General features: G+C 37.5%; 1 protein-coding gene across 2 annotated transcripts; it reads left to right on the forward strand.

Annotated features, from left to right (window-relative positions):
- The first annotated feature begins 9563 nt into the window (after positions 1-9563).
- Positions 9564-26094, forward strand: LOC110772083 (E3 ubiquitin-protein ligase UPL2). 2 transcript variants are annotated; one of them, XM_021976465.2, is made up of 17 exons: positions 9564-9776; positions 9998-10121; positions 12310-12405; positions 12482-12688; positions 12843-19431; positions 19523-20625; positions 20717-21019; positions 21101-21299; positions 22003-22280; positions 22377-22669; positions 22884-24003; positions 24084-24230; positions 24337-24417; positions 24506-24731; positions 24826-24965; positions 25523-25629; positions 25796-26094. In XM_021976465.2, the coding sequence occupies exons 2-17, from the start codon at positions 10026-10028 to the stop codon at positions 25896-25898; spliced, it is 11088 nt and encodes a 3695-aa protein (XP_021832157.1). In that variant the 5' UTR covers positions 9564-9776; positions 9998-10025; the 3' UTR covers positions 25899-26094. The 2 variants fall into 2 exon arrangements, with proteins under 2 accessions (XP_021832157.1, XP_021832158.1); XM_021976466.2 differs by having other exon boundaries at positions 19550-20625.
- Positions 26095-26211: the final 117 nt, after the last annotated feature.

Consider the following 26211-nt stretch of genomic DNA (forward strand, 5'->3'; position numbering starts at 1 on the left):
GATGATGTTTAATCATTATTTTCCTGCGTTTTTTGACCCTCATTTTTGTGCGACCTTCAGTAACATGGCATTGTTTTTCTCCTGGTATTTCGAATGGACAATCTGATACTTATCTGGTTTGATGTGTTCCAGCATCTGTGCAGTTTGTATGAGTTTAGTATAGTATCATACTTCTCAATAGAAAATGTCATAAAAACACTTAATGTATTTAGCGGTTATACCAAGAGTATAGGTCTCATAATTGAGAGATTTTGTGACTTAAAAAAGAAGCAGCCTTCCTAATTGGAAAGATTTGACTTGAAAATTATTATTTTTGAGCTGAACCACGAGGTGGTCCTGGATGGGCCCCAATTATGGGTGGTACCTTTAAGCCTTAACCACAACCTAGACTAATTCCCGCTCACACCGGGTCGGCCCGTAAGGGGTAAAGGGCTGGCCAAAATGGTGATTTCATATGAGAGCAGGGATCGAACTTCTGACCTCTCTTAAGGAATGAGAGTGCCGAACCACTCACACCAACCATTAGGCATTTGCTTGAGTTTTATTCTTTGATGCACAATTTCACTCATTAGTCGACATATAATAGCTATTAATTAATTGAAGTGTAGTCCAATACAATATGAACATTCACAATTAGCATCATCCCAATTCGATTTTATCCCAATGTTTCCACAATTAATTAATTTTCTTCTCAACGTTGAAAGAGGTCCAAAGTTTGAAATCGCTTTCCCAATGAATTAGGAAATAGTTCTTTTACATTCTCCAACATGATTAAAAATAGAGATATTTAGTCATATACCCATTCTTAGTACTAAAACTATAAATAAACCCTACACCATTTAATGTCTATAAACAAATCCAAAAAAAACCCACAAATGAATAGCTAGCCCTATTGAAGTTAATTTTGATTATTAAATTACTTTGATGCCCTATTGAGTGTTTTGGGCTTTTTTATGAGGTTTTGGGGTTGAGTTTATTTTAAGAAATCAATGATAATTTTGTAATTTAAAAGAAGTTAAAATCTTTTTTGTTATATTGTAAATGAACTTTGGGTGTGTTTCTAAAGTCCATTTCATATAGGTTTTTTTTTTTTATAATTTGAGCTCCAATATTTGGTATAATAGTGAATCTCCCTTAAAAATATATTTATTTATTTTTTAACAGAAAAAAAAACAAAAAACAAAAACAAAAGGGAAAATAACAGGTTAAGGCCAAGAATGATTGAGAAGTTTGTTAGGAAGCTTGAATTTTATTTTGGGTTTAATTTGAAGTTTTTGAGTATGTGATATCGATCATTTAGGAAGAAGTTATTTAACTGATTTGTGTAAGTAAACTGTGACAGATATGTGCTTCCTTTTCTAGTTCCTTTTATAGATATTAATTTTCTAGTTTCGACATCTCCAAAAGAATGTTTGTCTTTGGTCTACCTCGTTCTCTCGAGTGCTACTAAATTCTATTACTACACACATTATTTGTTATAGAGAATTGCATGCTGAGTTGGAGTGTTCTTGGTAATTATTTCACATTTCAAATAACACTTTACATGAAGAATACTACCACATCACTTACTACTATACCCATAAATCTTTATTTGAAATTGTTGTTTTGGTTGGCAAAGAGATTGCAAAATCACCATCTTGCATTTCTGTAACAAGAAGTAAGAAATAAACCCCAAATCTTAGCCTCTCAGATTCTTTCATAGTTAGTAAAATACGGAACATGAAAAATATGAATAAAATACGTATGTGTTTTATTCGACCATATTTTGGCAAATTACAACTAATATGTTCGGCCCCTATATAATATTTTAATATGATTTATTTAAATATTCTAATATATATTATTTTTGTTCAATAATATGTGGAAAATTTGTGTATAATACGTGAATTTTGTGTGTATAATTGAAAATTTTGTTTAAAAAAAAAACAAGTGTATTAAACATGAAAATTACATACGTATGTGTATAGTACGAGTATTAAATGTGATGCTAAATTATTTATACGGGTAATAGCTCTAGAAAAGTAAAAACTCAAAAGGGGACATTAGAGACTCAGATAATGGCCTAATAATAATGGATAATGCTCTAAACTACTCTTATCAATAAACAAAAATGGGGAAAAAACAATTAACAAAAAAATCACTGTAACTATGTAAAGAGTATAGCCGATTGGCTATAATATTTAAAAAATATATATATATTTATTATTATTATTTTATTTTTTAAAAACCTGTGTAACGCCACACGGCTACACTATTTATAAATTTAAAAAAATAAAAAAGAGGACCTGCCTCTCGCCTAGGAATTTGGGGCCCACGTGTCAAAACAATATAGCCGCCCGGCTATATGCGGCTATACTGTTTTTATTAAAAAAAAACCCGCGTATAGCCGTGAGGCTATACTATTTTTAATAATAAAAACCAACAGTATAGCCTTTTGGCTATACTATTTTTATTTAAAAAATACTCGAGTATAGCCGCGCGGCTATACCATGCATAAAGGAAGCGCCTGCTCCGTCATGTGTAAAAATGTATATCCGCGCGGCTATACTATTTTCATTAAAAAAATACCTGGAGTATAGCCGCGAAGCAAGACTATTTATAAAAAAAGGCGACAATGGGTCTTGACAAAAAAAAAAAAAAAAAAAAAGCAGTTCATAACAGTGGGTTGGGTTGGGCCTCTTGCCAAAGGCATGAGCACAAGCAACTTATTTTTCCACAAACCCATTCAATCAACGCACCCCAACGGTGTTCTAGGAAAAACATACCATAGAAATATTTCCCATTTAATACAAACCAAATTGATGTGATATTTTTTTGCGTAATTTTTAAGTTTTTGTTGTTTATGGATCAAATCAAACTATGATCTAAATCTAAATACAAGTATAATTTTCTATCAATCCCGAACGTTGAAATATTTTTAGAAAATGAAATTAAGCCCTTATATATTGCATACAAAATACAAATATATTTGAATAAGCTATGGTAAGCCCATTATAACATATCTCAATTAACTTTTGATAACTAAAATACAAATATGCTTATTTAAATTTTGATCTAGAAGATTGATTAAAAAGAATTATTACCTAGATTAACAATAGATAAAAGAAGAGTGATAAATAAAAGTATCATTAATATGTGAATTTCTAAGCTGCCTCACATTGCTGCTTAGTGTCTTCTTCTAAACACTGTCAATTTTTGTACACTCCTAATCCAAGACTATTTTTATGAAAAAATAGTTCGTCACACTCGGTGTTACAGTTCTTTTTTCGTACCTCTGTTTTCATGTGATTAGTAACGCGAGGAGAAAAAGAAAAACGAAGAATGATATCAAATAAGGAAATTTCTCTCTTGGACACGGGCCCAAATGAAAAAGAAAGGAAGAAATCAAGGACAAACACTTCTCAGCAGCTCAAGAATATAATAATACAAATAAAATAAAAGCTAGAAAAAGAGAAAAATATTGGAAAAGGAAACAAACAGAACCTCAGGAGAATAATGAACGTGCATCAACGAATATTCCATTGCTTGCTGATGTAGTCTCCCCGTCCTCCCGAGTCCTGCCCTTGACATGGAACTTTATGTGTGTTTTTTTTTTAAGAGTAATTCTTTAAAATAGTTACCCATTTTTATCTAACTTTTATTAAAAATTAAGATCAAAGGTGACATTGAAATTTTACTCTTTTTTGTGAATTAATTATGTTCTTTTTCATCATATATTGGGGAAACTAGAAAGCACATGATAATTAAAATTATTTTGAATAACTAACAATATTAACAGAATGTAAAAAAACAAAAACAAAAAACTCCTCATACAGTCAAGGTTTAGTTTTTTATGACCCAAAAAAAAAATGTCAAGGTTTAGTTTTAAATCACATGTGAGTTAGACTAGTTGATCAAAGCAGTGTTTCTACTTTCTTACACTCGATTTCAAATACCCTTTTGGTAATTTAGAGTAGAGTGAAGTATCGCTCCATTAAAAAAAAAATTGAAATTAAAAAATAACTAGTTTGACTGGTTACCAGCTACTCTCAAAATTATTATTTCATGTGTTTTGAAGAAAACCCAATTTGTAAAACCTACATATCTTGATTTTGAAATAATGGAATAAATTTTGGTGATATGGTGAGAGAAATATGAACATCTGCCATTTACTTTTTTGGACAAGTTGTAGAAGTGGTCCCTGAATTATTCTATGAGTTAGAATTTTTGTTCATGACTTCAAATAACAGTTGTTGTCGTCCTTAAATTAACTTTTATGTTACATTTGATTTTTTTTTTTTTAATCATTCACTAAGGAGGGGGAGAGGGAGTAATATATTCAATCAGTCAATTCCCCCTTCCTAACTTTGGCACATTGTTAGTGTGTGTGTGTGAGAAAACTCCATCCACTCTTCCTAACTTTGGCCAAAAAAAAATTATACAAGTTTTTTTAATTTCATACAAATGATCTTCCTCCGAGACATGACATAAAGAGTACCACCTAGTCACTTCGGATTTTTGAAATTTACTCATAAGGGTCTTTTGCTTCGTATATGTTAGCCTCTCGAGCCATGCTCATGACTCACAAGTTTACCAATAGTCTTTTTTATCATCATTTGTTATTTTCTAATTTATCCTTACTTATGAAAAAAAAAAAAAATTGTTTCCTAATGTGAACTCTTATTTCTTTTTTATTTTAGTTTTTATTATTCGCATTTTCATGTACTATTGTTTTATGTATTTGTCCATTTAAGTGTGTCAATTGGCTTTTTTGTTTAATTTATTTACTTTATCCTTATGTATAGAAGGATTTTGTTGACAAAGACTCTTATTTCCATTTTGTTTTTGTAATTATTGACATTTTAATAGAATGTTTTTTAACGTATTTGTCCCTTTAAAATGAAGTTGTTGTGTTTTGAAATTTTTTCTTAAATGAGGGCAATTTTGAGTTATGCCAAAGTCTAAATATTATCTTAAGAGGCTAGCTAGTTTGACTCACTCGGGCTTGTTAATAGAGTGTAACACATGTATGTCAATTTAAGTGCATTTACTTCAACTTAGAGCATCTCCAAGGGATGTCAAATGTAAAATGTTAAATTTGAATTTGATGGCTTATGTGGCAATTTGACACTTTGGAAAAAAATTTAACACCGCGCAAATTCCAAATATCATATTATTTTATTATATTTTAAAAAGCAAATATGGCCCATATGATGCATAAAGTTTTTAGGGTTATTCGTAGCAATGGTCCCTCAACTATACCCGTAGTTACACTTTGGTCCACCAATTCAATTATTAGTTGCAGGGGTCACTCAACTAGGTGCTATTTTGCACCAGTAGTCCTTCCGTCAAGTTTGTGACTTTTTTCGTTAAAAAATGAGGGTAAATTCGGAAATTCCTCAACAATCCTCCCCTTCCTCCTAGTGGTCCTCCTAGATGCTTCCCTGGTCCTCCAGTTGATCCTCCACTTGGAATGAGCTTGAATGGTGGCTATAGGTCTCCACCTCGTGGCTGGGCTAGAGATGGCCCTAGAGATTTTGGCGCTGGGATGCCACCTCCAAGGCATGAAGGCAGGTTTCCTGACCATCAAATGCGAAGAGATCGATTGGATTACTCAGACAACCATAGAGGAAGAACCAAGTTCGATCGGTTGGATTCTTCACCACCAAAAGATTATAACCGGCCTATGTACATGGATCGAGGACGAGATGATCGTCGCGGCATGGGGCAAGGCCGAATTGGCTCAACCCACGCCTTCCTCCTCCACTCACGCTTGAAGAAGATGGGCCATGGATCGAACTTTCGCAGCTTTGATTTTCTCTTCTTTTCTCTCTAACCAAACGGACGAGAAGTGGTGAAACACTACCTTGGCTTGCGAGCATTTGTTTTGGTGCGAAGCGAGAGTCGTCGAGAGAGTGAGAATTGGGTCTGGAAGTGCCGAAGGCTTTTACTGCACAGATCGAGTTGGGTTTATTTCTGTGTTCTTAATCTTTTAGGTGAAAGTTCTGTTTTTGCATTTTGGTTATGGGAATGAAGGGTGATTTTCAATTTGGGCATGATTCAAATTCGTTGAATCTTCTCTCTGAGGTTTTTGTTATCGTCAAAAATTGGAAGAAAGATGATGTTAAGAAGGCCATGGCCATGGCTATGAGAAATTGCTGCTGCAACCCACTTCGTGGATATGGATTTGATGGGTGTTTGATTCCTTAGAAGGCCATGGTCAAGCAAAACAAAAGGGTTTTTTCATCATCATCATCTTCTTCTTCTTCCTTGTATACGTTGGCTGAAGTTGCAACCCAACAATTGATGGAGTTGGGGGATGGGAATGGACTCACAATCGAGTGGGTTTTTGATGAAAAAGCTGTTCTTGCAGAGTTCTTTAGTTTCTGTGCTAAAAAGAAAAGGTGATATGCAGGTGATATGCTAAAAAGAAAAGCTGTTCCGAATTTACCCTAATTTTTGACAGAAAATTTAACAGAGTTTGACGGAGGGACTACTGGTGCAACGTAGCACCTAGTTGAGTGACCCCTGCAACTAATAATTGAATTGGTGGACCAAAGTGTAACTACGGGTATAGTTGAGGGACCATTGCTGCGAATAACCCAAGTTTTTAAAGAGATTAAATGATAGTGGGGTGCATGACTACAAAAAAAAAATTAAAATAATACTTGACATCAAGCTTTTTGATATGTTATTTTGGACATACTATTCTAGCCTTCAAATCCATGTAGGATTTGACTACTCAGTTGGAGCAATTTTAACCTCAATTTTTGTCATTTCATATCCATGTGGCAATTTGACATGTCGGTTGGAGATGCTCTTATGTGGTATGTTTTCTATCCATTTAACTCTTAAAAAAAAGGGGTAACTCCAAAGGACTAGGCAATGCAACAAGATTTAGTTGTATGAGTCCCAACAAACGATTCCAATATAACTAATTTTTTTGTCAAGAATATTACTATTACTTATCATTAAATATCATATTTTATCACAAAAAGTGAATGGATCCCAATTTACTTAGAGCAAGTCCACCCCAAAAGGCTAAGGCAAGGCAATGGCCGCCACTATTCATGTGAATAGTGGCAACCTTGCCTTTTTTGGTTCCACCCCAAAAGGTTAGGGCAAGGGTAAGAAAAGAAAAAGATTATGCAACAAAATATAAACAATTTAGAAATGTAAGAAATAAAATGATTATGCAAGAAAAAAATAAATATAGAAGACAATATAAAAAATTTACAAATGCAAGAAAAAAAAAAGATTACAATTTACAAATATTGGAAGGAGAAGAGTTTGTATGAGGATTTGTTGTGGAAAATGAATAAAATTGTTATGTATTATAGGGAAAACATCCATAATTTTATGGTATTTTTAAAAACAAATTTGAAAATGTTTTGGATTTTTTTCACTAGCTAACGTCAGCGTGACATCAGCACCTTCGGGCTTGAGCCCAGGCAAAAATTGCCCGTGAGCTTGCCCAGGTTGGTGGGACCCAGGGCTTGCCCGGGTTGCATGTGGCGCGCTAGAGGGTCTTTTGGGCTGGCAGGGGGCCTTATGCCCAGGTTGGTGCCATGGGCTGGACATGCTCTTATTGCTTTTCAAGCAGGCAGCATTGCCCACTGGGAGTGAATATGTAATTTTTTATTTTTTTAAATTTTATGAGTAAATCTCACATACTTGAATGTTTACTTCCTTGAGGATGAAAATGTTTATGTGGTTGGCAAATATTGCCTAAACCCTAACCTCTAGTTGCATTGGAAATATTTCACATATTCTACGTCTATTGGATGGTACACCAGCCACGAGGTGTACCCGAAACACTAAAAAATTACTCCATATTAAGAATGACCCTAAGCATCAAGGGGGTGTTTTGTTGTTAGCTCAAAAACTTATGAGTGTTTGTGAGTCACAAAAGTGCTTTCTATAGAGCATCAATCCAAAATCAATTGACAATGGGTGGAGGCTCAAGATCTTATAACCTATTGCAAAACTTCCATTCTCCAACATGCGATACTCTCAATAATGTAAAGCAAAATATTTTACTAAGAATAAGTAACACTATATAATATAAGTTCTATTTGTTGCCAATTATTTATATGAGATTTAAGTTAATACTTATAGAGATCCAAATCTTAAAGTCTCTCTAATCTCTTAAAGAATGAGAGCCCCAAAACTTGACACGGTGACAAACTTTCAATTTGACCATACTTGAGGCGAGGTGCTAATTAGCCTATTTATAGGCTCACTCACAGAAAAACCTAATTTCACCATTTAGTCAATGAAGTCTCTTTCTGTTTTTTTTTTAATTTTAAAAAAGTTACCCAATTCTTTGTGCATCAATGAAAACCAAAACATACCCAAAGAAAATTTGAAATCGCGTGAACCCAAAACAAAACAAGAAACAATGAAAAAAAATATCACAAGCTGATTGACCGGCTGTTTATAGTTCTTCCAAAAAATTCCTTCCCAAATTGTGAATTAATTGAGCCACACTTAACCCAATAACTGTATAAAAATATGATACTTATCAAGAGTGGAACGAGAATTCTATTCAATTGTGTGCATTTCTTTAATCAATTGCAACGTTTGGAGAGAGATTTGAATTAAAAAGATTATAGTGTTTGCCAATTAAATTATGCTCTAACCACATGTTAAGAATGCAAAGAGAATTCTAATATTCAAACTTACGATAAGATTAAAATTTTTGGATAATCAATTTTTTTTTTAATGATGAGGAACAATACAACAAGAAAGAACAACAGAATAAAGTCCCGATTCACACCGAGGCCATAACGATCTAACTGGAGGGCGGATAATCAAATTAATCACCAACACAAACCTTTTTTTTTCTTTTAATTTTTTTTGTTTGTAGGAAGAAAACATATTATATCTATGTAAATAATTTCTTTAAGATTTAGGATTTGAGATGAATTGTTTTGATTGAAAACAAAAAAATTGAAAATTATATTCGGGACACATTCTGATTTTACTTAGGATGCCGTTTTTTCAGTTGATTTGAATGATAACTCCGCCCTTCTCAATTTCGGTTTGTCCCATTATGTGAGAAGCAAAAATATTTAATATGTTAAAACAATCTATTTAAGACTTTAGAATTTTTTAAGAATTGTAACAATTTAAAAGAAAAATAGGAATTCCAATGTTTTTCTAATGTAACAAAAATGATGAAAAGAAAAGAAAATAAAGAGTAGGGACACCGAATTAGTACCATGTAAATCTTCGTTGATTTGGATATGATCAAATCCAAAATTTACTAAATTTTTGGTTATATCATAAAGCCAACAAATTACGAGGATGTATAGGTCCGCATTAACCCTAAATCTCAAAACTTAAACTAAAGAGGGAGAAAAAAGCCCTATACTCTGTACAAGCCTCTAGTCCAATGGATTGCGTGTTTCTCTTTTTTTATTTATTAATATTTTTATATTTTTAATTAATTAATTTAATATCTCATTCTTCACTCATATAATTTATAAAAACTCTCTTTTCTTGTTTTCCAAGGGCTTGAAAAAAATATCGAAAAAAACAAGAATAAAATACTAAAACAAAACAACTAAAGAAGAGAGCGAGACCTACACACACAGCCTAAAACAATACAAATACAAACCCCACAACCTCTCTCTTCTGTTCTCTTCTCTTCTTCTTCGCTTCGAGTTTGGGGTTTCGCTTCTCTCTCTTCAAATCTCTCGCCCTTTTTCTCCGGTCTGCTCCGTACGGCCTTTCGGCCTTTGGCCTTCGGATGTGTATGCATCCGTCGCCTCCGTCTCTCTCTCCTCTCTCAGGTACTCCTCTCCCCTCTTTCTCTCTCTATATCTATCGGTGTGTGTATACCTGATCTACTTTTTCAATCAAAGATTGAAATTTATGGTTTCGTTTCTTTTAGGGGTTCATGGTTTAGTCTAATCTCCGATTTCGTTTCTGTTTGCTTTTGATTATCTTTTTGTTTTCGTGGGTTTTCATATGTTTTCTTTTTCTGTGTTTGGGTTTTGGGGGTTTGGAATAGTTTAAAGTAGAGAAGCTGAGGTGAAAATATGACAACCCTAAGATCAAACTTGCCATCGAGGATTCGTCAACTTCTGTCCGCCGACGGTGCTCTCGGGCCGTCCATCAAACTCGACTCTGAGCCTGTGAGTTTCTCTCTCACTCTTCTCTTAGTTTAGTTTACTTTAATTTTACATTGAGTGTTTTCTGTTGTATTGTGCAAAGTTTTGAATTTTGTGCTTTAAAGATTAGGGTTTTATCTCAATCATCAAGGTTACTGATTGGAGATGGCCCATCAGGGTTGTCTTGACCACTTTTCGATCCAAATGCTTAGATTTAATTAAGTTGAGGTTGTATGGGGCCTGAAAGATATGTGATTTTCATCCTTAGAATTGGTTTGGTGCGTAGTTTTCATTAGGGTTATTCTTAAGAATTATTTGGTTGTTTGTCTGATGGTGCACAAGTGAACTTTCAACGCTTAAAATTTCTTACATAGGTAACCCACTGAGTTACTGCTTATTTTATACTTCCTCTAATAGAGGGATTGCTTTATTATTATTATTATTAGTAGTACTGTTTTTTATTTTATAGTATGTGGCGAGACTCTTAGTTTTAATTTGGTGTTTTTTTTTAATTTTTTACTGTTGATATTCTATGACTAATGACCAGCAGCGTATTCTTAATTTTTCTTTTTCAATCTAGACTTTCTGATTTTGTCAGTTTTGTTATACCTTTTTGGGGTCTAGGAAGCATGGATACATTGTGTGCGATATGGATATAGTATGCTATTGGGTATCCTGGTACAACAATATTTGAAATTACAACACTGAATGCTTGGGATACACTAGCAATTGAAGTTAATCATGTACAGTTGCATTCATTTTTTCTGAATTATGAAATATTCTGTGGTTATACAATGCAATAATAAGAAGATTATTTTATTTATATGATAGTTAGAGCATATTCTGAAATTATTTGGATTTACTTTTATGTCTGGGTACTATACAAAAGCAATTACGTCGTAGCCCAAGTGGTATACTCTATAGTCAGTATTGGATGCATGTTATTTCTTTTCCCTAAATGTGGATATACTTGTCTAAAATCAGATACATGTTGGGTGTTGAAGAACAGTGTATTTGATCTATATCTGGTTTGAATACGGCACCAGAATTATATGTTCTACACATGTTTTGTTGTAATGTTGCCCAGTTGCTCTCTGTTCCCATATGTTCTGTATACTTTACCTATATTTACCTTTATGTATATGTAAAAATAATGTACGGACTGTATTAACATAAGTTTTGAAATAAAGAAGTTTGTTCCTGTCTATTGGTTTAAGATGCACCACAAGTTACTAGTGGTATCATTTCTAGGCTGAGTTAGTTGAAAATGCAGAGTCTTTGTATGGCTTTACTGATAAGTGAAACTGTAGAACGAGTTTAGACGAACAACCATTTTTGCCTGAACATGTGAAGCTCCAAATAGTGTGGTCGATAAATAAATTAGAAAGCTGGGGCACTCCAGGGTGGCTTAACATTCATTTATTTTATGGTCAACTTTTGTTTATCAGTTTACTCACCCAGATCTCTACTGTGGGATGCTGGAAATCACGCATGATTTATATACTTAATCTGATCAATTTCAGTAGAATCATTGGGTTCATACCATTGCCTAAATGCAGCAGTCCAAAGTGTGAAAATATGTTATTGGAAGGAAGGTTCTTGCCTCTAATTTTTCATAGTCGTATGCCTTAAGCAACTTAACTTTTCGTGTGGAGCAAAGCAATATCTATTCTGCACAATGCCCTTCATGAAGAAAAACCTCCGTTTAGCTGTTAATTTGATTTATGAGAAACAAGGTTTTTTTATTTTATAAAATATTTATTTTATTTTAAAATTTTAATGTGGGGGTTAAATTATTTTTTTATAGTTCTTTTGGTGGTTTTCCTATATCTATAAGTTTAATGCTTTCCTTATTGTTTTTTTGCTGATCTTTTCTGTTTTTCCATATTTGTTTGCGTGGTGTGGTTAATTGGGCCTCCTTTAAGCTCATAACTGGATTTTGTCTCTGGGATAAAATTTCACTGATGCCAATTTTCAAATTCGAGTGCGTTGGTGGTTAAATTTATCTCTATATGTATTCAAGTAATGTTTCAGAGTTAAATATCTGCTTTTTTAGGGTTGTGAAATTTTGCATGCGGAGGGAGATATTTCTTCTCCTTTGTTGAGGATTATCACTTTATGTTATACATAGCTTAGTTTTCTCAACTACATTTTCTTCCTTCCTGACTATTTAATGGTGGGACACTTTTTTACCGTATTTTGTTGGTTTCAGCCTCCTAAGATCAAAGCCTTTATCAATAAGGTGATACAGTGTCCATTACAAGATATAGCAATACCTCTTTCCGGTTTCCGTTGGGAGTACAGTAAGGTGGTAGCTTCCTACTTTTCTGTGTAAAATTTGTTATTCTTTTTATCCTGTCACTAATACGGTGCTTTGACTTCAGGGTAATTTTCACCATTGGAGGCCGCTTTTTCTGCATTTTGATACATATTTCAAGACATACTTGTCTTGTAGAAATGACCTACTCTTGTCAGATAAAATCTTAGAAGATGATAGTCCATTTCCAAAGCATGCAGTACTACAAATTTTGAGAGTGATGCAAACAATTTTAGAAAATTGCCATAACAAGAGTTCATTTGATGGCTTAGAGGTATGCTGTTCTTGGAGCAAGGAATTTTTGTTTGTATCTCAGCTTATTGTGAAACTATATCCATGCATTTGCTTTTTTAGTCTGATTTAGCTGCCGGTGCCATTATTTTGTGCATGTGTCTCTTTAATGTAGAGCAATATTCTCTCCTTTTCAGCATTTCAAGCTCCTACTTGCATCAACAGATCCTGAGGTCCTTATAGCTGCATTAGAAACACTTTCTGCACTAGTGAAAATAAACCCCTCCAAGCTGCACGCTAGTGGGAAGATGATTGGTTGCGGTTCTGTAAACACATATCTCCTGTCTTTGGCACAGGGCTGGGGAAGCAAGGAAGAGGGATTGGGTTTATATTCATGTGTCATTGCAAACGAGACTACCCAAGATGACGGGCTGAATTTGTTCCCATCTGATGTAGAAAATGATTCTGACAAGTCTCAGTGTCGAATGGGTTCTACACTCTATTTTGAAGTGCATGGGAATGCCCAAAGTACAGAGGAAAGCTCTAGCAATGTAAATAATTCTTCCAGTTTGGGGGTTATACATATGCCAGATCTGCATTTGCAGAAGGAGGATGATTTGAAGATGATGAAACGATGTATAGAGGAGTACAGGGTACCTTCTGATCTCCGGTTCTCACTGCTGACTAGAATCAGATATGCTCGTGCTTTCCGTTCTCCGAGAATATGTAGGCTGTACAGCAGGATTTGCCTTCTTGCGTTTATTGTGCTCGTTCAGTCTAGTGATGCTCATGAAGAACTTGTTTCCTTCTTTGCTAATGAGCCAGAGTATACAAATGAACTAATCAGAATTGTCCGGTCTGAAGAATCAGTTTCTGGAACCATCAGAACCCAAGCAATGCTTGCCTTGGGAGCTCAGCTAGCCGCATATTCAGCATCTCATGAGCGGGCACGAATCTTGAGTGCATCCAGTATCAGTTTTGCGGGGGGCAATCGTATGATACTCCTGAATGTGCTCCAGAGAGCTGTTTTATCACTTAAAAACTCCAATGATCCAACTTCACTTGCTTTTGTTGAAGCCCTTCTTCAGTTCTATTTGCTCCATGTGGTTTCATCATCAACTACGGGGAGTAATGTCAGAGGTTCAGGCATGGTTCCAACATTCTTGCCTCTTTTGGAGGATTCTGATCCTTCGCACTTGCATCTAGTCTGTTTTGCTGTCAAAACTCTACAAAAGCTCATGGATTACAGTAGTTCAGCTGTTTCTCTTTTTAAAGAGTTGGGGGGAGTTGAACTTTTGGCTCAGAGACTACAGATAGAGGTACACCGGGTTATTGGTTTGGCTGGGGATAATGATAATTCAATGGTCACTGGCGAATGCTCAAGATACAGTGATGACCAGTTGTACTCACAGAAGAGGCTCATTAAAGCTTCGTTGAAGGCACTTGGGTCTGCTACGTATGCTGCTGGGAATTCCACCAGAGCGCAACACTCCCATGACAGTTCTTTACCTGCAACTCTTTCTCTGATATTTGCAAATGTAGAAAAATTTGGTGGTGACATATATTACTCTGCTGTGACTGTTTTGAGTGAAACTATCCACAAAGACCCAACTTGCTTTTCTGCTTTGCATGAAATGGGGCTTCCAGATGCATTTATATCTTCAGTTGTAGCGGGAGTTCATCCATCTGCAAAGGCTCTTACATGTGTACCTAATGGTCTTGGTGCTATTTGTCTTAATGCCAAAGGCTTGGAGGCTGTGAAGGAAAGGTCAGCATTACGCTTTCTTGTTGACATCTTCACCAGCAAGAAATATGTTGTGGCGATGAATGAAGCTATTGTTCCTTTGGCAAATGCAGTGGAAGAGCTTTTGCGCCATGTATCATCACTAAGAAGTACTGGTGTTGATATTATCGTTGAAATCATTGATAAAATTGCTTCCTTCACTGATAGTCACAGCACAGGAGCAGCAGGAAAGGCAAATGGGAGTACTGCTATGGAAATGGATTCTGAAGACAAAGAAAATGAAGGTCATTGCTGTCTGGTCGGTTCTGCTGATTCAGCTGCAGATGGGATCAGTGATGAGCAGTTCATTCAATTATCCATCTTTCATTTGATGGTACTGGTCCACAGAACAATGGAGAATTCCGAAACATGTCGGTTGTTTGTTGAGAAGTCAGGAATTGATGCTTTACTGAAGCTTCTATTACAACCCACTATTGTTCAATCGTCTGATGGGATGTCGATTGCTTTGCACAGTACCATGGTTTTCAAGGGTTTCACTCAACATCACTCTGCTGCACTTGCCCGTGCATTCTGCTCCTCCCTCAGGGACCACCTAAAGAAAGCTTTGTCTGGATTTGGGGCAGTTTCAGGGTCCTTTTTGTTGGAACCTAGGATGGCCTCAGATGGTGGAATCTTTTCTTCTCTGTTTCTTGTTGAGTTCCTTTTATTTATTGCTGCCTCAAAGGACAACCGCTGGGTAACGGCATTGCTTACTGAATTTGGAAATGGTAGCAAGGATGTTGTTGAAGATATAGGGCGGGTCCATCGTGAAGTTTTGTGGCAGATTGCTCTTCTAGAAGATACCAAGTCTGAGGTGGTGGATGACAGTGCTGGTTCTACTACCACTGAGTCACCACAGTCAGAAACAAATACAAGTGAAACTGAAGAGCACAGGTTCAACTCTTTTAGGCAGTTCCTTGATCCACTTCTCAGAAGAAGGACATCTGGGTGGAGCATTGAATCCCAGTTTCTAGACCTTATTAGCCTATATCGCGACCTCGGTCGTGCCAGTTCTCAACAAAGAACACATTCTGATGGTCCTTCGAATCTTCGGATTGGATCCAGTCAGCAATTCCACCCTTCTGGGTCTTCAGATGCTGTTGGTCCTCTTAATAGAAAGGAGCATGACCAGCAGAGGTCCTATTATACTTCTTGCTGTGATATGGTAAGATCACTTTCTTTTCACATTACTCATCTGTTTCAGGAGCTGGGGAAGGTCATGTCGCTACCATCTCGTCGACGGGATGATGTTGTGAATGTTTCCCCTTCTGCAAAATCGGTGGCTTCTACTTTTGCGTCCATTGCATTCGATCACTTGAACTTTGAAGGGCATGCAAATTCTTCTGGATCTGAGGCTTCCATATCGACTAAATGTCGGTACTTTGGTAAAGTTATTGATTTCATTGATGTCAGTCTACTGGAGAGACCAGATTCATGTAATGCTGTTTTGCTAAATTGCTTATATGGACATGGAGTTGTCCAGTCAGTTTTGAAAACATTTGAAGCTACAAGTCAATTGCTCTTCACAGTTAGGGCTCCTGCATCTCCCATGGAAACGGATGATGGGAATGCAAAGCAGGATGAAAGGGAAGATACTGACCATTCATGGATTTATGGTCCTTTAGCTAGCTATGGAAAACTTATGGACCACCTGGTAACATCTTCTTTCATATTATCTCCTTTTACAAAACACTTGCTAGCACAACCCCTGGCAAATGGAAATATTCCTTTTCCACGCGATGCTGAGACTTTTGTAAAGGTCCTCCAATCTATGGTGCTGAAGGCAATTCTTCCTCTCTGGACTCATCCACAGTTTGTTGATTGTAGTTATGATTTTATTAGTGCTGTTATTTCTATAATCAGACACATATATTCTGGGGTTGAAGTGAAGAATGTTAGTAGCAGCTCCAGTGCCCGTATTACTGGCCCGCCTCCTAATGAGACAACTATTTCTACAATTGTAGAGATGGGCTTTTCCAGGTCTAGGGCAGAAGAAGCTCTGAGGCAAGTTGGATCAAATAGTGTGGAGTTGGCTATGGAGTGGTTGTTTTCCCATCCAGAGGAGATTCAAGAAGACGATGAACTCGCTCGTGCACTTGCCATGTCTTTGGGTAATCCTGAATCAGACACTAAGGAAGCTGGTGCAAATGACAATGCTCCGCAGCTTGAAGAGGAGATGGTCCAACTTCCTCCTGTTGAGGAGTTGTTATCTACATGCACAAAGCTTCTGCAGATGAAGGAACCTCTAGCTTTTCCAGTTCGAGACCTACTTGTGATGATATGCTCCCAAAATGATGGTCAATATCGGCCTAATATCATTTCGTTCATTGTTGATCGGATAAAAGAATCTAGTTTGATTTTTGACAGTGGAAACAGTACCTTACTATCTGCTCTTTTTCATGTTCTTGCTTTGATTCTTCAAGAAGATGCAGTTGCACGAGAAATTGCCTCAAAGAATGGTCTTGTGAAAGTTGCATCAGATCTACTTTCCCAATGGGATTCTGGTTCAGTTGGTAGGGAGAAACGTGAAGTTCCAAGGTGGGTAACAACAGCTTTTCTTGCTATCGACCGGCTGTTGCAGGTGGATCAAAAACTGAATTCTGAAATTTCAGAGCAGTTGAAGAAGGATGGTGTCGGTAGCCAGCAAACATCACTTAGCATTGATGAGGATAAGCAAAATAAGTTGCAGTCTGCATTGGGAGTATCTTCAAAGCATATAGAAGTAAAAGATCAGAAGAGGCTTATCGAGATTGCTTGTTCTTGTATAAGGAACCAGCTTCCTTCCGAAACAATGCATGCTGTTCTGCAGCTTTGCTCTACTCTCACCAAAACTCATGCTGTTGCGGTTCATTTTCTTGATGCTGGGGGTTTAAGTTTATTGCTTTCTTTGCCGACAAGTAGCCTCTTTCCTGGGTTTGACAATATTGCTGCTACCATTATCCGCCATGTTCTTGAAGATCCTCAAACTCTTCAGCAGGCAATGGAATTTGAGATAAGGCACAACCTTGTGGCTGCTGCCAACAGGCATTCCAATGGTAGGGTTTCTCCCCGCAATTTTTTATCAAGTCTAAGTTCTGCCATTTCTCGGGATCCTGTGATATTTATGCGTGCTGCTCAGTCTATTTGTCAAGTTGACATGGTTGGTGAAAGGCCTTACATTGTTTTGCTGAAAGATCGTGACAAAGATAAAAGCAAAGAAAAGGAAAAGGAGAAGGATAAATCTTTGGACAAAGAAAAAACACTGATGGCTGATGGTAAAGCTGCTCTGGGTAATTTAAATTCAGTAGCGTCTGGGAATGGACATGGCAAGGTTCATGATTCAAATTCGAAGACTGCAAAAGTTCATAGAAAGTATCCCCAGAGTTTTGTGTGTGTGATTGAGCTTCTTCTAGATTCTGTGTGCACTTATGTACCTCCTTCTAAAGATAATGTTGTCGTTGATGTTCTCCATGATACACCATCTTCAACTGACATGGAAATTGATGTTGCTGCTATTAAAGGGAAGGGAAAAGCTATTGCCTCGGTGTCTGAAGATAACGAAGCTGGTACCCAAGAGGCTCCTGCATCTCTTGCAAAGGTTGTTTTTGTTTTGAAGCTTCTGACAGAGATCTTATTGATGTATGCTTCATCTGCTCATGTTCTGCTTCGGAAAGATGCTGAAATTGGTAGTTGCAGGGCCCCTAGTCAAAAGGGTCCTACTGCTGTATGCACTGGTGGAATATTTCACCATGTTCTTTATAAGTTTCTTCCATACTCACGCAGTGCCAAGAAGGAAAAGAAAGCAGATGGTGATTGGAGGCACAAATTAGCAAGCAGGGCTAGCCAGTTTTTGGTTGCATCATGTGTTCGTTCTTCTGAGGCAAGGAAGAGAGTTTTTACCGAAATCAGTTATATTTTTAATGATTTTGTTGACTCATGCAATGGTTTCCGGCCACCTGACAATGAAATACAAGCCTTTTGTGATCTGCTTAATGATGTTCTGGCTGCTCGTACTCCTACTGGTTCATACATTTCTGCGGAAGCTTCTGCCACTTTTATAGATGCTGGTCTGGTCGGATCATTGACTCGATGCCTCCAAGTGCTGGACCTGGATCATGCTGACTCGCCTAAAGTTGTTACCGGTCTTCTCAAAGCTCTAGAGTTAGTAACCAAAGAACATGTCCATTCTGCTGACTCAAATGCTGGTAAGGGTGACAATTCTACAAAACCTCCTGATCATAATCAATCTGGAATGGCAGATAATATTGGTGAGAGATCCCAATCTATGGAAACACCATCCCAGTCCCATCATGATTCTGCACCAGCCGAGCACATTGAGTCTTTTAATGCGGTCCAGTCTTTTGGTGGTTCTGAAGCTGTCACAGATGATATGGAACATGACCAAGATCTTGATGGAGGTTTTGCTCCTGCTAATGAAGAAGACTACATGAATGAAAATTCGGAGGAAACAAGGGGTCTTGAAAATGGCATTGATACTATGGGTATAAGGTTTGAAATACAGCCTCATGAGCAAGAAAATCTTGATGACGACTCTGATGATGATGATGATGAGGATATGTCTGAGGATGATGGAGATGAAGTAGATGACGATGAAGACGAGGACGATGAGGAGCATAATGATCTTGAAGATGAAGTCCATCACCTGCCACATCCTGACACTGATCAAGATGATCATGAGATGGACGATGATGAGTTTGATGAGGAAGTATTAGAGGAAGATGATGAAGATGAGGAGGATGAGGAGGATGGAGTTATACTGAGGCTGGAGGAAGGCATAAATGGGATTAACGTTTTTGACCATATTGAGGTTTTTGGTAGAGATCACGGTTTTCCCAATGAAACACTTCATGTGATGCCAGTTGAGGTTTTTGGTTCTAGGCGTCAAGGGCGCACTACTTCTATTTACAGTCTTCTGGGCAGAACGGGTGAGAATGCAGCTCCATCAAGGCATCCTCTTCTGGTTGGACCTTTGTCGCTGTCGTCAGCCCCGCCTAGGCAATCAGGTATATATGCTTAAATGCTTTTAATGTGCCTTAACTGCTATTGTACATTATTCTATTTGTTTTCTCCTCTGATTGGGTTCCTGACTTCCAGATAATGCCCGTGATGTGGTCTTACCAGATATAAACTCAGAGGTCACGTCTTCAAGATTGGATAATATTTTCCGATCACTGAGGAATGGGCGCCATGGACACCGCTTGAACTTGTGGATGGATGATAACCAGCAAGGTGGTGGATCAAATGCAAGTGCAGTGCCACATGGACTTGAGGATTTGCTTGTGTCCCAATTGAGGCGACCAACGCCTGACAAGCCTTCTGAAGAGAATAATACAAAATCAGTGGATTCTCAGAACAAAGGTGAAACTGTAGAGTTACAAGAATCAGAAACAGGTGTAAGGCCTGAAATGCCCGTTGAAAACAATGTCAATATTGAAAGTGGAAATTCGCCTCCTCCTGATACAATTGATAACTCTGGCAATGCTGATCTGAGACCAACTACAGTGAGTGAATCTGTACAAGAAATGGACATGTCTAGCATGCATCCACAGTCCGTTGAGATGCAGTTTGAACACAATGATGCAGCTGTTCGGGATGTAGAAGCTGTGAGCCAGGAAAGTGGTGGAAGTGGAGCAACTTTAGGGGAGAGCCTTCGTAGCCTTGATGTTGAAATTGGGAGTGCTGATGGTCATGATGATGGTGCAGAGAGGCAAGGTTCTGCTGATAGAATGCCACTGGGTGATTCACAGGCAGCTCGAGGAAGAAGAACAAATGTCTCTTTCGGGAATTCTGCCACTGTCAGTGCAAGAGATGTTTCTCTGCATAGTGTAACTGAAGTTTCTGAGAATTCTAGCCGGGAGGCTGATCAGGAGGGTCCAGCAGCAGAACAGCAACTTAACAGTGACGCTGGTTCTGGGGCAATTGATCCTGCTTTCTTGGATGCTCTTCCAGAGGAGTTGCGAGCTGAAGTTCTCTCAGCACAACAGGGTCAAGCAGCACCACAGTCAAGTGCTGAGCCACAAAATGCTGGAGATATTGATCCGGAATTCCTTGCTGCCCTTCCTCCTGATATCAGAGCAGAAGTTTTAGCCCAACAGCAAGCTCAAAGGCTACATCAATCTCAGGAATTGGAAGGTCAACCAGTTGAAATGGACACAGTCTCAATAATTGCAACATTTCCTTCAGATTTGCGTGAAGAGGTACGCTGTTCAGGTTCATTGGGCTGTGTTAAATTCACATTCAAATGTGTAATTCAAGCTGTAATAAATTGTTCTTTGTTTTTGTGCTCAGGTTCTATTAACTTCATCTGATGCTATACTTGCCAATCTTACACCTGCTCTAGTTGCGGAGGCAAACATGTTACGTGAAAGATTTGCCCATCGTTATAATCGCACCTTGTTTGGTATGTATCCTAGAAACCGTAGGGGTGAGACTTCAAGACCGGGTGAAGGCATTGGATCTAGCCTGGAAAGAATTGGGGGAAGCATTGCCTCACGTAGGTCTATTGGTGCTAAGGTAGTTGAAGCTGAAGGAGCTCCCTTGGTTGACACAGAGGCTCTGCATGGAATTATCCGGGTACTCCGCGTTTTTCAGGTAGAATATGAGTGTAATGGGATTTTCCTTTTTATTTGCCTTCTCCTTTTTTATTGGAAACTGATAGACACAATTTTGCAGCCTCTGTATAAAGGCCAGCTGCAGAAGCTTCTGTTGAATTTATGTGCTCATAATGAAACCCGAAATTCTCTTGTGAAAATTCTCATGGACATGCTAATGCTTGATACAAGAAAGTCTGCTGATCACTCAACTGCTGCTGAGCCCTCGTATCGGCTTTATGCTTGCCAGAGTAATGTGATTTGTTCACGTGCGCAATCTGGTAAGACCTCTTTTATGATGCATTAGTACTGAGAATGTTAGCCAATCAAGTGGTACTCAGGAACTGTATACAGTATCATTCAAAGTTTTCTTTTGAGGATATAGCTGTGGTAATGAGATGTATAGTCAGAATGTTATTATCACACTCAAGGCAATATTGTGATATAGGATAGTGGATGATGGGTACTGGTGGGTTTCTTTTCCCTGAATTAGTTAGACCAACTGTTGGGGAAAAAAAAAGTTCCATTGTGATTTTTAACTTAGTTTCCATCTTAGTAAATTTTGTAGTTTCAACTCACGGAGCATATTATTTCCAAAAGTGCAAACATGTTTTATATATTTCTTGTTGTATAATTAGCACTACAAATATTAAATATTATTATTATTACTTCTAAATTTATACTTCCCTAATATGGCATCCAGTTCACTCTCACTTTCCCCACAATTTTTTTTTTAGACATAAATTTTTGGCAGGCCAAGTAGGTACCAAGTTTTGTTGTGGATGCTCTTTTTTGTTGTTGTTATTTGTGGCTTATTTTGATTAGTAGTGTCTATGTCTATTAGTATTAGACGTTGTTGATGTTATGTTTTTTTGCGTCTGTGAATTTGTTAATCATCAAGCACCCATATCCTTTGACAAGTAGGATTGTACCTTAGCAGCTAATTTAGTTGTTGTTTCTAATGTCTTGCCTGTTACTCTATAGGTGTTCCTCCATTGGTATCTCGGCGGATTCTCGAAACTCTGACTTATTTGGCTCGACATCATCCTAATGTGGCAAAGATTTTGCTTAACCTTAGGTTGCCTCATTCTGCCCTGCAAGAACCAGATAATATTGATCACACACGTGGCAAAGCTGTGATGGTTGTTGAAGAGACTGGATCAAATCAAAGTCATCAGGAAGGATATCTATCTATTGCTTTGCTTTTGAGCCTCTTGAATCAGCCCCTTTATTTGTTCAGAAGTATAGCTCATCTTGAACAGGTGAGAATCTGCGTGAAATTTTATTTTGTGGGCACTTCTAATTTTCTGTGAAACTAGTAATTTAGATTTACACTCATCCAAATATTCTTTTTACAGCTTCTTAACTTATTGGAGGTCATCATTGATAATGCTGAAAGCAAGTCGTCTGACAAATCAGGGGTTGGGGTTTCTGTTGCTGAGCAACCTTCTGCTCCTCAAATTACAGCTTCAGACGCTGAGATGAATACAGATTCTGGTGGGACTTCTGTTGTAGATGGTACGCCAGATAAGGTTGATGATTCCTCCAAACCAACTTCTGGTTCAAATAACAAATGCAATACTGAAAGTGCTCTGCTTAACCTTCCGCAAGCAGAACTGCGCCTTCTATGCTCACTGCTTGCACGAGAAGGGTATGGAAATTAAACTTCTATTTTGCTAGCAGCTTTATCATTTTATTACTAAGACCGTTTCTTTTCTTTCTTTATCCTTTTTTGAACTGTACTTTTATCATTATTCATGATTAATTATGAAGATTACTGATCAGGAGATAATTATTGAGGCTTGTAGCTACTACTGAATTATATACACAACTTGTGAGTTTGACATTTTATCTTTTCAATCCAGGCTGTCAGATAATGCATATACTCTTGTAGCGGAGGTAATGAAGAAGTTGGTGGCAATAGTTCCTCCCCATTCGAACCTGTTTATTACTGAGCTGGCAGATGCTGTTAGAAATTTGACTAGAGCTGCTATGAATGAGTTGCACACGTTTGGTCAAACAGTGACAGCACTACTCAGTACCATGTCTTCTGTTGGAGCTGCTATTTTAAGAGTTCTGCAGGCATTAAGTTCCCTTGTTGCCTCTTTGATGGAGAAAGAGAAGGATTCACAGATTCTTGCAGAAAAGGAGCATACTGTTTCTCTTTCTCAGGTTTGGGACATCAATGCGGCTTTGGAACCTTTGTGGCTTGAGCTGAGCACTTGCATAAGTAAGATAGAGAGCTATTCAGATTCTGCCCCCGATTTGGCGGCTTCATATAAAGCTTCCACATCTAAGCCATCTGGTGTAATTCCTCCACTGCCTGCCGGCACTCAGAACATCTTGCCATACATAGAATCTTTCTTTGTCGTGTGTGAGAAGTTGCATCCTGGGCAGCCGGGCCCTGGCAATGACTTTAGTGTTGCTGCGGTTTCTGAGGCTGATGATGCAAGTACATCTGCTGGCCAGCAGAAAACCTCAGGTCCCACTTTGAAAATTGATGAAAAGCATGTTGCTTTTTTGAAGTTCTCAGAGAAGCATAGGAAATTGCTAAATGCTTTTATCCGTCAAAATCCTGGTTTGCTAGAAAAGTCCTTCTCACTTATGCTGAAGGTTCCGCGATTTATTGATTTTGACAACAAGCGGGCTCACTTCAGATCAAAAATAAAGCATCAACATGATCATCATCACAGTCCTCTGAGAATTTCAGTAAGAAGGGCATACATTCTTGAAGATTCTTATAATCAGCTTCGCATGCGATCGACTCAGGATTTGAAGGGGAGATTGACAGTTCACTTTCAAGGAGAGGAAGGTATTGATGCAGGTGGACTTACAAGGGAATGGTATCAGTTGTTGTCCAGGGTTATTTTTGACAAGGGGGCACTACTATTTACAACTGTGGGCAATGAATCAACATTTCAGCCGAATCCCAACTCTGTTTACCAAACAGAACACCTTTCATATTTCAAGTTTGTTGGGCGAGTGGTGAGTACCAGAGTTATTTAGTGGCTTTTGTTGGACTGAATTGTTTAGTCAGAAGTTTATTCTGACATATACTTTTGCAGGTTGGGAAAGCACTTTTCGATGGCCAGTTATTGGATGTTCATTTCACGCGATCTTTCTACAAGCACATTTTGGGGGCTAAGGTCACTTATCATGATATTGAGGCCATTGATCCTGATTACTTTAAAAATCTCAAGTGGATGCTTGAGGTATGTTTTCGACCACACGCTCTTTCTTTCAGTCTCTTGCTCGCTTGTACGTTTTCAACCAGTTATTAACTCTCTCACCCCCATTTTCTTGCCCATCCTTTTGCAGAATGATAAAAGCGATGTGCTAGACCTTACTTTCAGCATTGATGCTGACGAGGAAAAGCTGATACTATATGAAAGGACAGAAGTAATTAATATTTCATATCCCTGGATGAACTAAATATTTCTGTTTAAGCTTTACATTTGTTATACTAACTTTCTTGATCATAATGCAGGTGACAGACTATGAACTGATTCCTGGTGGTCGGAACATAAAAGTTACAGAGGAAAATAAGCACCAATATGTTGATTTAGTTGCGGAGCATCGGTTAACAACTGCTATTCGTCCTCAGATAAATGCATTTTTAGAAGGATTCACTGAATTGATTCCCAGAGAACTAATATCCATTTTTAATGACAAGGAATTGGAACTACTGATCAGTGGACTTCCAGATATTGATTGTGTGTTCCCTAGTCAACTTTTTATTTCTTCTCTATTGCCTTTATGTTGCGGGGCGTGCAATTCTTACAAAGTTTTCTGTTTCATGTATTTCAGTGGATGACATGAGGGCAAATACTGAATATTCTGGATACAGCCCCGCATCTCCTGTCATACAGTGGTTCTGGGAGGTTGCCCAAGGCTTTAGCAAAGAGGATAAAGCTCGTCTATTGCAGTTTGTGACTGGCACCTCTAAGGTATTAGTTTGCATTCTTTTTCTTCGTTTTCTATACAACTGGGATACAATTAGGGACACGTTGATAACTGCTTCATGTGGAGTGTTTTTTTTTTTTCTTCCCCTGTTTATTCAAGTAGTTGGCTTCTCATTGTAAAATGGAACATACTATCTTAACTTTAGTTTACTATTATGAAAATGTCCGCAAACCTTCGCATTGTTTTAGAAGTTGGCATTGGAATTTAAAGAAGCGACTGTGTACTTGGGGCATCACCTTTCTGAACATATGGAAAGGGTTCAAAATTCATGGGTCTTTTTAGCATGTATTGAGTTTAGTTGTAAAATTGTCTAGGTTTCCAGTTTACTGTCTTGCTATGCTTTCTAGTTTCCTTATTCAATAGATTCTAAATTCAGATTTTTGTAATTCTTCTTGAATGGTGTGAGACATGGCCATAATCTGATCTGATTTTGGAATCACATAATTATGTTCACATTTTAGATATTTTGGCGATGTATTATGGCATTTACTGCATTGTTGCATGAGACGCAGTGTGAGCATTGCTTTTTCATTTTTTCCAGGTGCCTTTAGAAGGTTTTAGTGCACTTCAAGGGATTTCAGGCTCACAAAAGTTTCAGATACACAAGGCATACGGCAGCGCTGATCATTTGCCATCTGCACATACTTGGTATCATCTACTTTCATCATCTACTTTTTTCTCAATAATTTGTTAGTCTCCAATTTGAGTATTTTTCATAGCTTTGCTTCTGGCTATTTCATGTTTCAATTTTTGGCCCTTTTAATTAGCTTGTGGCAAGTGCTCAGCTGAACAAAGCATTTACTTGTTTATGCAGTTTCAACCAGTTGGATTTACCTGAGTATCCTTCTAAACAACATCTTGAGGAGAGATTGCTTCTTGCGATTCACGAGGCCAATGAAGGATTTGGATTTGGTTAAGAGTTTAGGGGGTTATAAAGTGGTCACCATGTAGATAATATTAAATGTTCAAAGTTATATCATGGAAGGGTGTCAGTGGTAAATGGGCTAAAGAGATGCTGAGTTTTTGTTGATGCATTATAAACTGTACAGTCCTTTTTTTCTTTGCAATGAAAGTGTCTTTGGCAGTTATTTTTTGCCAATTGGCCTTCACTCATCATTTTATAGCCTGGTAACCTTTTCTTTGATCTCTCTCTTCCCTCCACCAACCACACCATGAACGTTACAAACCATATTCTCTATTTTATTTGGTCGCTAATTTTGATGTCATTTA

The sequence above is a fragment of the Prunus avium genome, chromosome 1, assembly GCF_965620075.1.
Source record: "Prunus avium chromosome 1, drPruAviu1.hap1.1, whole genome shotgun sequence".
NCBI classification, from domain to species: Eukaryota; Viridiplantae; Streptophyta; class Magnoliopsida; order Rosales; family Rosaceae; genus Prunus; species Prunus avium.

Excerpts from the sequence above, each read along its gene's own strand:
- LOC110772083 (XM_021976465.2), top strand. The coding sequence starts at position 10,026 with ATGACAACCCTAAGATCAAACTTGCCATCGAGGATTCGTCAACTTCTG. Across the intron at positions 22,281-22,376 it reads GTATAGCTCATCTTGAACAG|CTTCTTAACTTATTGGAGGT; the intron begins GTGAGAATCTGC and ends TTCTTTTTACAG. Across the intron at positions 24,418-24,505 it reads TACTATATGAAAGGACAGAA|GTGACAGACTATGAACTGAT; the intron begins GTAATTAATATT and ends ATCATAATGCAG.